At 42.3% G+C, this 14,926-nt stretch overlaps 1 protein-coding gene across 5 annotated transcripts in view; it reads left to right on the top strand.

The window, feature by feature from the left end:
• Positions 1-14,926, top strand: part of atp8a1 (ATPase phospholipid transporting 8A1) — a 77,192-nt gene that overhangs the window by 9,166 nt on the left and 53,100 nt on the right. For all 5 annotated transcript variants that reach the window (XR_013467523.1, XM_078101988.1, XM_078101987.1 and 2 more), the window contains exons 2-9: positions 2,305-2,419; positions 7,930-8,029; positions 9,249-9,347; positions 13,038-13,083; positions 13,257-13,297; positions 14,213-14,286; positions 14,573-14,642; positions 14,772-14,899. Coding sequence is in view for 4 of the 5 variants with exons in the window: in XM_078101988.1 (XP_077958114.1) it covers positions 2,305-2,419; positions 7,930-8,029; positions 9,249-9,347; positions 13,038-13,083; positions 13,257-13,297; positions 14,213-14,286; positions 14,573-14,642; positions 14,772-14,899 (673 nt within the window). In the remaining variant the exon portion in view is untranslated. The remainder of the gene's footprint in view (positions 1-2,304; positions 2,420-7,929; positions 8,030-9,248; positions 9,348-13,037; positions 13,084-13,256; positions 13,298-14,212; positions 14,287-14,572; positions 14,643-14,771; positions 14,900-14,926) is intronic.

Here is a 14,926-nt window from a genome sequence, read left to right as displayed (position 1 = left end):
AATTAAAACCACCAGGGTGAACCTCGGGAATTTGAATTTGATTTGATTGCTGTCAACTGGGTTATTTCTGCTTCAAGTGGTTGACAGTCACTGGCATGACACAGAGGTTAAGGAGTAATACCCCACTTAAAAACAGGTACTGCAGCAACTGCAAAAAATGCCTGTAGCGCAAACTAGCAATTATGCTCCTCATTGATTCACTGTTAGATTATGATTTGTTTACTGTATATTGAATAATTTCATAAAGCTTGTCTCAAGTGTCTGACCAATGGTCCAAAAGATGCATTCAGTCTACAATTATTCATGAGAAATTGATGAATAAATCGTTCCATTTTTGTAGCCGCAAAGTAAAAATATCTTTATTTTTGCTTGACTAACCGATCATGTTGGTAGTGCCAAACTGATTAAATGACTCCCTGAACAGTAAGTCTAAAGACTCAACCCTAACTTTAAAGTCTGAATAATAAGCAAGGTCCCTGTAATATTTACCAAGGCCCTATTTTATTTGCTGGCAATAGTTTTATGTGTTGATTTTAAAGGTTTTCCAAATGTAGAATCTGAGATCTTCTACCAAACGATAATTTTACGGCCTTATGTGATTCTTTCCATTCAAACAGTAATGTCTATCGGTACAATACTTATGGGTATAAGAATATCCCAAATGGTGTTTAATATATTTCAGAATGTTTATGACATGATCAAAAGAGAACAGTCTTTCCAGGGCTTTGAAAAAAGTCCAGCATTTGTATAAATGTGTTTAACGGGTTGGACCATATTACAGGTTGGAAGAGTCCTTGTGCACGTTTGTGATTCATTCTCTGCCCAACAGAGAGATCCTTTTGTGTGTTTACATTTCGCCGTCCAGCACTGCAGTGAGCGGCAGCCAGAGGCTCAAGATATTCCAGTAACATCCCCGGACATCCTTTTATCCATGACGCAGCAGCTGTCTCCAGCATGGAGAGGCGGCATGTTCGCTGCCCACCGCTGCTGTTTCAGACCTCAAAGTGAGACGCTGAAATGCCTCTTGCCAATCCAAAATTTCAAAAAAAGAACAATTTTGTTCATGCGTTTCCTGCATAAGCATCTCTGTGAGCCACGGGCGGCCCTCGTTTGCTGTGCGACTACAGCCTTCGTGGCTTCGTCCCACTTTGTCCAACCTGGTGGGAGCAGAGCGGTGCTGACTCTTCCAAAGATGAGGACAAAAAGAGCGTTAACCGCCCAAAGAGACCAAGAGAGTTTGTTGATTGCTTTTCTTCCAGCAGTGAATAGCGGCCTCTGGCAATTTAACATTCATTTTCCTTTTAAAGGTCAAAAAGGCAGACTAGTTGATGATTGATGAATGAATACACTGCACTTTAATGCGTTTAATTTTGCATGTCACTGGGTATCGATGTCAATGTGGACATTGTGTCGATGAGAAAGGATTATCACTTCAAAGTGCAGTTTGATCCGGGCCGTTTACAGTACCTGTAGTGTGTTGGAGCCGTATGACAACTATTGTGTGGCTGATCCTCAGATATCTGCTGACGTCAGCAGGATGCAATCATAGACGGGAAGTTTTTAGAAGCTGTCTCTTGTGTGGTTGGACGATGGACATTTCCTAAATTCTCTGCCTACCTCAAATTCATTTTTTATGAATGCATTTAGCTTTGTTCAGTTTGTTTACACACATGTTGAAATTGAGGAAGATGCTGGTGTCTTTTGTCGGACAAAAGGTTGGAATATTAATTTGCATTAGTCTGTCTCTTTAACGTAAAGCAGCCTTTCCCTCTGTTATTATACAACAGGGTCATATGAATGCAGAGGTGGTAATGAGAGCGCTATTTTCAGTAACCGGTCATTGGGCAATCCCACTGCTATGTATTCTCAAGCACCTTCCAACTCCATAAGATAATATTTTGAGTGTTGCACTGCTGTTAGATTTAGACTATTGCTCTTGATCTGTGTCCTGATCCTTTGTAATTCTCATAAGGAGAGTTACAAATGTCTCCTTTGTGAGGCTTTAGTGATGGGAGGCTGATACAATGAAACAACAAACATTCATGTGCATCATGTACACTAAATAAATACAGGTGTTGTAAAATCTTTTTGGCCAGTATTTATAATGAGACATTTTCCAACGGCCCCAATAAAGTATATATGAAAGACATATAAAGCTACAAGGTCACATCCACAGTTTTTGCTCTGTGTTGAAAGACTTCCTTTAAGGGACTTTCCAACTCCAACACTTGAAACGTTTTCATTGTAATTCTGTTTTTAGCTCAAGGCAGAACTTTGTTTCTTTTTGTCTCTCTCACGCTGCAGGATATGAAAAGACGGAGGACACGACAGAAAGGACGTCCTTAGCCGATCAAGAAGATGCACGACTGATATATCTCAACCAGCCGCAGTTCACCAAGTTCTGCAACAATCGAGTCAGGTACTAAGGAGTTGCCGCATTTATGGAAAAGCGTTAAACAGGATGACAAATATCACTGTATGACGCATTTAAGAATAGCTAATTATATGTGGTAAAACTGTTAACGCAAAGGTCTGCTCCTCCACCGCCACGTACCTCCATTTTTTACTCCTAAACCATGAGGGTGACAAACTTGAGAGAAGACTGCTTCCTCAGTGGGATTTATGACCGATGATGAAGACAAGGTCATGTTGGTATAATGTAAAGCTTATCGATCACACAACGCCATCACTAGTCACCCAGCAGTTACAATCTAAAATCAAGTGCTTTAAATATGCTTCTCCCGTGTCACATACAATTATATTGTATCCAATCAGCTTTAAAAATGCACTCAAAGTTGTGTTCTCAAATTCCCCATTTGTGCTATTTTTGTCTTGTTCCCCAGAGGACATCATCACTTCAGTTTTCATGGTGACCTGCAGCGTAACTTGCCACTTTGCATGTAACCCCACATTAACCTTTAGGGTCACAAGTGAAACCGTTGAATTAGAGCATGCCTGCACTCTGTGGCTGCAACTTGAATGTCAGCCTGGGGAGAACGTCCTGATAGCAAGCGATCTTGACAATTCAGAAGCCATTCTAAAGGACTTTTTTTTCAGCATATGTTGTAAAAATCTGGCACGAAGGGAAGAGACGTACTTTGTGAACTCTACGCTGCCCTTCTCTGCTGTGAAGAAAAGCTTCTAGTAAAACACACACTGATCAAGATTATATTGGACCTTAAATACTTTGTATTGAACCTTCTTAAGATTCAAGACCCCGTAGTTAAAACAGTCTGTTTCTATTTCTTTTTTTTACGTGAGGAGGCGTTACTGAAGGCAACAGAAAGCGCCACTCTACAGGTACCTTGACTGCTCCATCAGATTAGTACCTCCACGACTTGCATCACCAGTAGCACCTTAGTCCTGATAAACCACACTGGCCCTTTTTATGGTCTTGCTCCCGTTGAGGAGGGCAGTGCTTCCAGCATTAAAGGTCGTCCTTGTTGGTTCAGGCCGCCCTCTGTCAAGGAATATTACCGTTAGCATTCCTGCTGCATGAGCAACTTGAGATGTGTGTGTGCTTCCAAAGACGCAGCTACAACATAACGGGAGGAATAATTGAAAAGTGCTGCCGTTTGTAAGGTCAGCTTTGTGTATGGACAAATAACGCACACAAGCAGCTGAGAGAGTTAGAGGAGCTGACTTCATCAACTCTTTAAATTACTCAACTGTAAGACCATTTTAAGATTCTTTTATACTTATGTAGCATGTTATTGGTTGAGCTTAATAACTGGTTATTAATGAGCCTTTTACAATCAAGACTTTACTTCATCAACCCGTGTGGAGTGTAGCCGGCGACTCTCAGGACGACATCGGTCGCTCACCCACAGATGGCTGAGCGTTATCGCACCACGGATGTTTAAGAAACACAACCTTTTCTGTGAAAGAGCACCTCTGCATATTTTGAAAATAAAAGTTTATTCCACTTTTGTGACCGCGCCGGAGGCGGTCATTAATTCACCCGCACCACTGGAAAAATAAAGGACAACATCACATCGTTACCCTTTGTGGCTGAAGATCACGCTGTGAAAACACAAGCATTGGTCAACATGAGGCAGAAAAAAATCCTCATTATTCGCAATCACTGACCGACATTCAGTCAAAAGCTGGTGCTGTACATGAAATAGTAGTTTCAGTAATGGACAGAGGTAAGGCATGTGTGTAATGAGTATTTTCACCACAGTTTTTAGAGTTGAAATGTCACCAGCCTCTCCTCTGACCACAAAAGGGAACTGGTTGACAGCTTGCGTGTTGATTCCTATTCAAGCCACGTCCGTTGCAGCACCGGATCGGCTCAGACTGTAATGTGTAAAGTTGACTTTACGAAGGGTATCCGAGCTCTAAGAGCGTTATTTGAACAGTGGCGTACAGGCGGCTTTTGTTGAACTTGTATTCGTCCTCATGTTGGTGATTTCCCTCGAGGGCCCATCAAACTTTAAACCGTTTTAAAGATCAAATTGAATCAAGCACATTGATTGCTGTGGCAAAGTGAGCTGTGGAGATCCATCTGTGATGAATGCTGAATCAAACCTTACAAGCAGCGCTGTCCTGCTTGCTGCCACTATCGGCGTGGCTACCGGGGAGGGACACCGATGCCCACGTGTGTGACTGCGTCCTCGCTCACTTGCACGCCGATTGTTGTGGGTTGTTTATTCAGCTGTACGCGACTGCTGAAAGGTCCGCTTCTAATGCGGAGGTGACTAATTGCAGAGATGTTGACAACTCTTCCTATGGCAAACAGGAGTGGACGAGCAAGGATCCAAGAAATATTCTGTATGTTAAAAGAAGAACCATATTTGTATTCTTACTTTGATGCAAAAATCTGTAACTGGGTATAAAAGCAGTGCTGTTTGTTAAGTGCAATGAGAATATTTTGTCCAGAAATTATTTAATTTTTGTGATAAATAATCAAGATCTTAATATTGATGAACACAATTATTAATCATGGTAAAAAAATATGGATAAGCCTACAAAATCAATGGAAACTCCAACCCATTTGTCAATTGCTTTTTGTCAAAAGTTTTTATCTCAAAGCACATTTACAAAGCTTAGTTCTTAACTGTATTCCAGCAGTGGAACATTCAATTTTTTTTTTTTTGTAACCTACATTTGAAAGATCACGTCGTCGTTATGTAAAGTTAACCCACAGATCCGTGCAGGGAGCTTCAAGCTTGTTTATCGTGATAGCCTTCATCCGGCCTAATGTGAATGTTTAAATCTCCGAGGAAAGGTCAGGGCTTCATTTTGTGTTTTCAATAAGAGATAGACCCGAAACGGGAACACATTTTTACTTAAAAGCATCTTGTTGTATTTTGTAGGACAAACCAAAATGGACATTAGGAAATTGTTCCTGTATTGTGGAGTTTTTCCGTTGTGGTGATCGAGGGCATTGGAAGTTCTGCTGATTGGTGCAGCATGACCTATGATCTGGATCTCTGTCAGCGAGTAGGACAAAGGATGTGATTATCTCATGTTCCCTCGACCCTCAGGCGTCTTCCAGGAAATAAAATGTAAGATCCATCATCATCCATTAAGCGGAGTGATAAATCGGCTCTCTATCTGGCCCTACCTCGGCGGAGGAAGTACTCTCTCTAGTATAGTAACTGTAGAATAAGCTTTATACTACTACCCTGTGAGCCCACAACAATGGAGTGAAAACATAAGGTGGAAAGCAGAAAGATGATCCCAGAGGCGAGATGACCAACTCATTTAAAGAGAGAAATGATAAAGCAAGGGTCTTTAGATTAACACTGCAGCTTCACCAGCAATGACTTCTTTGTATTAACTGAAACCAAAACCAAAGCGTTCGCTGGTACCATATTGCTGCCATTAGTGGAGAAATTGTGGTAAGCAAGTCCTGGTCCGTCAGTGGCACGCACACGTAAATCCAAATGTGATGAAATGGCTTTGTGCTAATACGCTGGGATCAGCTCTTTGGGAAGAATATATTTCCCGCCTGTAACCACTGACACTAAACTGCAGACGGTTCTTTTCTTCACAACTTTGAATAAATAGATCTTATGAGATTGTTATACTATTGTCTATAATTTCAACAAGCTTGTCTGCACCTTTTATTTTGCTGTATCGGTCTTTCTATCTGGTCTTTGAATGGCCACTCTGTTGGATATACCTGCCTTGCCTATCTCTAGGAGGGAGTTAAAGCTGTGCTATCTGTCCTTTTACTGTGTTGTGGCCTTGGGGCGACGTGTGGCAGGTTGAAGGCTACCGTACTTTAACTGTGACTTTACTGATCAGTAAAATGATCTGCTCATATGTACATCACAATGATAGAAAACCAGATCACCAACTTGGTTCTCATGAAATGACTAAATGGTAACAATGGTCTAAGAGTGCATTGAATGGGCCGACATCTTTCCTGAATGAGGGGAAACTTTGGACTTCCTCTCATGATAATTAACACATTTTATGATATTCAGTAATCCATTATATTTCCATATTATGTACAGCCGCCTATACGTAGATGTGTTAATAAAATGCATAACTTAGCATTTAGCTTTTCAAAGAACTCCTTGTGCTGTTTATCTCTACGCTCACTTGTAAAATGCTCTTAAGGCCTTTTCAGAAACACGCACATAGTGTGTTTGTCGTTTTAAAATGTAAAAGTAAAAGATGAGAATATTAAGATTACAAGACTTCCCTACTACCAATACAAAAACATTTACATGAATTAGTTTGCTTTGAATGTACTCTTCATTCCAAGGTGTGCAACTTCAAAAGCACGTGCTTGAAATTGGTTTTGTGAAAACTGGGACTCAAAGATTGCTGAAGAAAACCTAAACCTACCATTTTAGCATCGCGGATAAGCTTCAAGCCTTAATGGAGCGGATCAGACCTTCTATCTAGACTTTCTTCTTAAAATATATATCTGTACACCGGAATTTCTCTTTTGGAAATTAAAAAAAGGAGATGGGGCACCCGTATTATTATTATTAGTGTTAGCATCAGTATGTCAGCGTTGATGCAAATTTGCCTGTATTTGTTTTAACAGTTCAGTAAATCCCTGTGAAACTGGATGCTTACAGGTCACCCAGAGATCTTTCCAGAGAAACGGAAATAATTAGACCAAAGACCAGACCCTGTTGAATGAACAAAGCTGACCCTTTGTTGACCCTTAATCAGTATTGCATTATACTGCTGTCAGAAACCAGGCCCACCTCTTCCTCACTCCATCCCCTTCGCTCGCCGCGGTCTGCTCCGCATTGCCAGGCCGCCGGAACGACGGCTAATCGCTCTTACATTTTTTATGAACTCAATTCGATGTGAGCCAATGTGCTACAAGTGAAAAATGCAGCAAAGACGAATCAGTCCAACAGCAGTGAAACATGTTTACAGCCGTATGCTTTTGCCCCCCCTCATCCCCCTCCCCTTTAGAAGAGTTGGAGGCTGCTTCTCTGATCGTGTATTAGTGACGGCTCTCGCGTGAGCGAGCGAAGCGCTGCCAGTGACGGAGCGTGTGTGCGGCGTGTGTGCCCTTTCGTGGCCGGCCCTTTTTCGCACAGCTGTAGAACCCGACTGCCGGTGGGCCGACTCGCAGGCCGCTGAGTGCTCCACCAGCCTCATGAAGCCCAATGAAGCCGGCCACACTGCAGCACAAGCAACGGAGCTCATCTCTGCCAGCAGCTCTTTGCCCCCCCCCCGTCAACCCCCCCTCTCCCTCTCAGCTCCCTGCTTCCTCCTAATGATTCTTTATCATCATGGATTCTTGCTGTTCATCAGTCTCGCGCACTAACGCAGACACATCTCTTTAAAGTACAAGGCACTTTTTGAGCACGGGAGAGGGGGAAAGGTATATTATTCATATTTATATATCTTTGTTGCATCTAACCATTTGTCTGTCCGTCCTTTTATCTCCCTCTCTATGTCTCCTTCCTCTCCACGGCCTTGTCGGCTGCCCGGTGGCGTCTTCAGCACAGCCAAATACAACGTCCTCACCTTCCTTCCCCGGTTCCTCTACTCGCAGTTCAGGAGGGCAGCCAATGCCTTCTTTCTCTTCATTGCACTGTTGCAGGTAAGTTGTGCTGTTTGCTCTTCTTCTGGGACATTTAAAGGCCGCTATAGCTGTGAAACTACAGTCTAATATTAAATCAGGGCCCTTCTCATTAGTGAGCAAGTTGGGTATTTTTCTAGACTATTTGCTTCGACCTTCACACAATCTCCAAAGGTCACGTCTGTAATTCCATATACACACTCTCTCTAACAATGTAATGAATAATACATGATGTAATATGTGCTGCTCCTTTAAAGGGAAACTAGATTTGCTTGCAGGCGTAACACGCTTAAATGTATGTTACATGCCTTGGAGATGCATGAGGTGCCATGGACTATATTGTGTTCCTTGACTCTGTCTTTACTACTACACGGCAGTGAAGAAACCGCACTGTGCCTTACTAAGTGTGACGCGGGGTGAGGAGGGGCTGACTATTGGCTCTGCTCGTGTTTTGGATTACTGTTCAACTAAAGATTTTAGCTGCACTGGTGCGGTTCTGGACAGAACAGAAGCTTTCTAGCCTTGAGAAAGTTTACCTGCTTACAGCATTAATCCCCTTTTTCAGAACACTTCAACCAACAACTTTACTATATGATAATAAAAAAATTCGTCCCTCAGTGGTTCCAAAGCTTTGTGGAAAAGATCCAATGAGGAGTGAGGGAAGAGTGCATTGAGATTCTGTGTTTACCTGTAAACGTGCTGACCGACTCCCCTTCGCTAACGAGCGCTTTGAGGCGGGACAAACCTCTCTCTGGTGACCTTGAAGTAGCTCCTTTTGAATAACAGCCAGTGTGAATCTTCATTACCTGTCCTGTCGATGTTGTGACCTTGAATAAAACGTCCGTGCACCTGAGGGAGACGGGAGATCCATTTCGCTCGAGTTTCCTTGAAGCGACATAACATTGCTGATCTCCTGTGGCCCTCGCTCTGGCTTTAATTACGCTGGCGTTTGACTATTCATTTTGAAACTCTTAAAATAGTCAGGGGTAAGGAGGTCATTATCATTGTGCCAAGAAAGTTGTTTGTTCTGGATATTTCCCCTTGAAAATGGGAGCCTGCATGTGTGATGCTGGTGGGGATTTACAGGGGTCTCGGACATCCGCTAAGATAATTATCAACCACGTTAAACTTGCAAATGAGCGGCACAAAGCTGGTGGAGGTTTTGAGGCACGAGAGTACGATGAAATCGTAGTCTGCAATGTTCTTATCTCTTTTTTTATTTTTGAAATGTCTCATTTAGCAAATCCCAGATGTGTCTCCAACGGGTCGCTGGACCACACTGGTGCCGCTGCTTTTCATTCTGGTGGTGGCTGCCGTCAAGGAGTTCATTGAGGATCTGGTAAGATCTTATTCTATTCCAAGTCTAATGTTTGTTTCCAATCCCTCTTGCTGTGAGGAAGTTCTACTCGGATTCTAGTTCAAACCCCAAAGTACACTATGGTTTATCATCTTGTAAGAGGGATTGTCAGAGGAGGTTGTCTTCAACGTGAAATTACCCGACAGCCGTTACAACAAAACGTTGTTGCTGCAGGAATTAAGACAATTACTCGTCAGCTTGATCCCTCAGTTGTCTGATATAAAAAGCCAGTCAAAAAAAGTTTGAAGCTTTATTTTTGCATCATATCACATTATGGTCGTTACAAATGAAATGGAGAAATACATGGTTATAGGTAGTAGAGTTTAGAAAGATTCAAATTTTCAAAAGAGAATATATATCAAAAGTATATTGTCATATATGAAGGAAATGTATTTCTCTTAGAATGTTTTTCTACCTTTTCAAGTTCTCTTGACTTGGAGAGACTTTTTTTTGTTGTTGTTTTGTCTCAAGTATGTTCGGAGTGCTGAGTCGTAAACTGATGGTAATGAATACGACCACTTGAGGATCCTCCTAGACATACACTCCCAATCTCACACAGACATGCACACGCACATTTCAGAGGTCACAGCTGGGTCTGCTGCATGGTACTAATTGAGTCAATTAACCCAGATACTGGATGCTCACGCACAAAGACACAACAAAACAACTGCCTGCCGCTCGAATGAGTTTGAACTGTTGAGCAGATGCCCGACAAAGGGTTGCGCAATCTATGTAATAAGATGGATTGATTTGGGCATTGGGGATTAGTTTACTTGCCTCCATTCTTGTCCATTGGTACGTTAAGGGCTTCCACTTATGTTTGTGTTTGTGAATAATTGACGGCAGGCCCTTCTGGGCTGAGTGAGGGATTGTTGCATTGTACTCTATTGCAGTGACCCTGCAATGCGATCCTCTATATGCAGGTCCCAGTGGACAGTTACTCTATGCGATCAGCCTCTATCGAGGGCTGAGGGGACCAGCACAGCACTTTCTCTCTCTCTCTCGGCCTGTTGTAGAAGAACATGGGAACGGAGTGGTGATGACTCTGTTTTTATTGTTGAAGGTCACCTGCGCGCGCGCACGCACACACACACACACACACACACACGCACACACACGTCTGTTCCCTGCACTGCGCTGTCCCTCACAGGTTGACCTGACAGGCCAGTACTACCTGTAGTTTCATGAATCACGCACTGTACGGCGAGTATCTTCCCTCGTTGCTGCAGTTGACTCAAGCTGCGTGGTTGAAATATCATTTGTAATCTCAATACTGTAAATAAGAAATGTATTTGGTGCAAACAAAACCATGTTTCTGTGATTTAAAAGTAATGCATGAAAGACTGAGCACTCCATTCGCAGATTACGGCAAAGGTGCGAACAGGGTTAACACCTGGTTTGGACGCTGCGTTTGGCACCACCGTCCATGCACACTCCTTATAATGTCTAAGAGTCCAGTATTTTGCACATTCAACCCCGCTTCACTACTGCATCACGTCGTTGGAAGCCATATCAGCAGGTTAACAAAGCCAACATTGCAGATGCTCTAAAGTCCACAGAGGCCTGATGCCGCATATTTACGCATAACCTCTGCGTGCTGCACGCCTTCCACTGCACTGTGATTACACACGCATCATCTACATGCAGCACATCTCCTTTTCTCTTGGGACAGAAGGAGGCAGAGAGGCACAAGCAGGGAGAATGTGAGCTGGGTAAATGCAGGAATAGTAGTGGAGTAAGCTATATGAATACGGGTCCACTTCTACACTTTTAGGAGATACGTTGTCGCACAGACTGTATAGAAGTGGACGTAGTCACTGCACATTGCGGAGTGGACTGCCGTTTTGACATTTCATTTTGTTTTTTTATTGCAACCCATCAACGGAAGTTACAATGTTTTGAATGTTGACGAGTGACTTGACGATGTGAACTGTCAATCACAGAGAGCCTGCCCTAAAGAATATGCTCCCTTATGGTCTAAATGGAACCACACTTTTCTAAATCAATGTCCACGGATAACTTATCGTCATTATGCAACACTGTGATCCACAACAAAATTCAGTTGTAGCCCAGTTGTCTCTCAACAAACACATGACAAACAAAACAAAACCTTTTTTTAGAATTCTACTCAATAAGCAATATTAACAGCAGCAACAAAAATGATTCTCTCCGCAGATGATATGGCCGACATCAGATATTAAAACAAATTAGATCCTGTTGGTTAGTAGCAGATGGATTTGAAGTATCAAACACAGGAATATAAAATCAGAGAGAGTGAATGGAGACTAATGTGCAGGGGAACTGAAGCTTTAAAATCATTGTTTTTCAGAGAGACTATATATAATATCTAGACAATGACATGACTGGGGAATAGCAGCTGCAGAATTAGACAGAGTGAGTGAGACTATAAGGTGGCTAGCTTCAGTTCAGAGCTCACGGGAGAACTCTGGCTAAGTGGAGTGAGTGAATACCTCTCCTCTATAAGCAGCTGTGTATTGATGCAACAAACCATCCGCTCCTCTAATTTCTCAGTCGGCAGCACGTAGTCTTTTGTTTCCCTCCCGCTATGTACAGTAGAGTGAGCTAAATTACCCAAATTACCCTTAAATTAACTCCGAATTTGGCTAATTTTGAATGGATCTTCAAAGTAAACAGATTCTTAGCGGGAACGTGATTTGTCCTCTCCTCACTAATCGAGTATAGCACATGTTGCTTTGAGGAGCCACATTGTAAAACACAGTGATTATTTCTATGAGACAGACTCGGCAACATATTATTACTCAGCGTGATGCTAGTTGACAAGCTGTCCCTTGGAATCATCCGTCTAAGTCGCAGTTGATTGCATGACTGTTCAGCAGACGAGATGGACGTCAGGGGAAATGATCCCGCTGATGAGTATTTTGATGCGGTCATACACAGCTCATATGGGACACTTGTAAGTCTGTATGTTAATGCTAATTTAATGTACAGTACACTACTGCTTGGTGGTGTGTTAAAGGTGCATCAAGGATTCAGAGCCTTTTTTTGTACTTGTTTGAAGTAGTTAGTGTTTTCTTTGAAAAAAAAAAAGCAGAAGCTTTGCAGAGCTTCCCCATGTGATAAACTTCACACCACGGCTTTAATCCTGGCTTTTCCTCCTGTTGGGCAGTCGGGTAACTCAAGGATGAGTAATGAGGATGACTGATGAGGAGACAGGAAGATTTTACCGCATGGTCCATGTAGTAGCTGTTCTGAGGTTTTTCATCTTAGAGGTCCAGTTTTTTTTTTTATTTTCTCTGTAAGCTGTTACAAAGGTTTGAGTTAATCACCAAAATTACTGAGATTATTGGATTCCTATTGCAGTCACCAGTACAAACTCTCTGCTGTCATGGTACATGGGGGCGTTGGGTGCTTTACTCAAATACCACACTGCATTATGAGTCTGTGTGGTCTTAGTGACAATATTCACTTAAACTCCACAGTCACTGCAAAGGTGTAATCTTTCTCAGCGTATAAATATTGCCTTTGACAAATCCGTCTCTCCCTCTCCCTGTAGCTAGTTAGCGAGTAAAGAATTGTCCATTTCCTCCTATGAATTCAAAGAATGTTTGGCTTTTGTAATGTTGGTTTGTCGCTAAGTTTTAATTAATGTAAATTCATATGAGAATATTTGTATTTTTTTCTTCCTCTCAGAAACGCCACAATGCCGACAGTGTTGTCAACAAAAAGGAATGTCAAGGTACACAAAATATTTTCTTTTTTTCAATTAGAGTTGATTGTTTCACAAGAAGACATACCATGCATACATGTAGAAGTATTTACGTTGCCAACAAGTAAGCCAGCCGTAACAACCTGATACCTGCTATTAATAATACGTCTTTGTCACTTCCTATTTCTCTCTTCTTACCACAGTACTGAGGAACGGTGCCTGGGAGATCGTTCACTGGGAGAAGGTATGTCGCCTTTCCACCAGCTCCCATTTAATTTAACTATAGCTGATTCCGCTATTTTTGGTGCAGTTTTCAATTTTGCGAAAGCTCTCACACTGTGCATGTATGCACATCCTCTGACTGCTGGAGGACAAAGAGAGGCTTCCTCTCTTCACTCACAATGACACTGTTTTATTACTGTGGTTGGAACAGTTTCTCCAGATGATAAGATTCAACAAAAATGAATTGACTATTACATATGGCCCAGTTTCTATAAATAAGATATTGTCTAACAAAGCTCCTGAGTCGCACATTGACTTGGTTCATGCAGAGGGAAAGTGTGTGTGTGTGTGTGTGTGTGTGTGTGTGTGTGTGTGTGATATACACACACATAAAGGCTCTCTGAAAAGGCTAGTTTTAAATAATTGATACCTTTTACATCTTCATCATGCATATTGTAAATGTGGCTTCTCTCACAAGTTTCTGCTTGGTCTCCAGACTTCTTTAACTCGTTACTCTTTCAGGGCGGATAGAGTGAGGCCAAAGTGATGTTACATGTTTTTGTTCATTTTCTTTTGCCGAATATACCACTAGGTTGTTATTAATCAGCGTTTTGATTTGTGCACCTTTGATAATGAATACATTGTTAATTTTTAGTACAACTCTAAGTATCTTTATCATCAGCTTCACCATATCATGTTTGTGAAGCTGATTTTGTGAAAAGAGGAACAGATGATCAACCGGATCATTGGAGACTGATCATTGTGCTCTTCTCATTTCTCTCCCTCTCTCTCCTTATGCATTTTCTGTCTTCATCTCCATCCCTCCTTTGATTTTATTTTAATTCCCTTAACCTTATCTTCTCCTATCCCCCTGCGTGAACAACTGCCCCCTCCCCTCCCCTTTCGCCCTCTGCTGGGCTGTGGTTGGTCACAACAGGTGGCTGTTGGGGAAGTAGTCAGAGCTGCAAATGGGGATCACCTCCCGGCTGACCTCGTCATACTGTCGTCCAGGTCAGAGAACAAGCATCACTACCAAACAGAAGATATGTGGTTTATTTTACACTCTTAAGGCAGGAAGGGGCCTGGGATTTATTTTGGCAACAAGCAGACATTGTCACGCTTCCACAGTCGACGAAACTAGGTCCAGGTTGAAACTGTCAATCAATACCTGTTGTCTTATTATCCAAATTCTTATCGTACATGCTAATGAACAGTTAAAGTGAGATATGATGTGATATTTGAATGAATAGCAGTTGCCGTAGTATTAATAAATGTTCTCCCCCCTCCCCCACTGCAGTGAACCACAGGGTATGTGCTACATCGAAACATCCAACTTGGATGGAGAAACAAACCTGAAAATCAGACAGGTGACATGTCTTTTTTTTATTTTTCCTAATGTAAACAAAGGGAAGTCCTCTGCATGTCTTCAGCCCAAATTGATTAAAGACCACAACAATAGAGACACTGCTATAACGTTGCTGTGATGACCTCACCAGGGCCTCCAAATGACGGCCGACATAAAGGACATCGACAGCCTGATGCGCATCTCTGGGCGGATGGAGTGCGAGAGCCCGAACCGCCACCTGTACGAGTTTGTCGGGAACATCCGCATGGATGGACACAGGTGGGCTCCTAATGCGAGGCTCGACTG

Source organism: Gasterosteus aculeatus, chromosome 4, assembly GCF_964276395.1.
Source record: "Gasterosteus aculeatus chromosome 4, fGasAcu3.hap1.1, whole genome shotgun sequence".
NCBI lineage: Eukaryota > Metazoa > Chordata > Actinopteri > Perciformes > Gasterosteidae > Gasterosteus > Gasterosteus aculeatus.
Note: the sequence above shows the minus strand (reverse complement) of the source record. Positions and strands in the feature narration are given on the sequence as shown.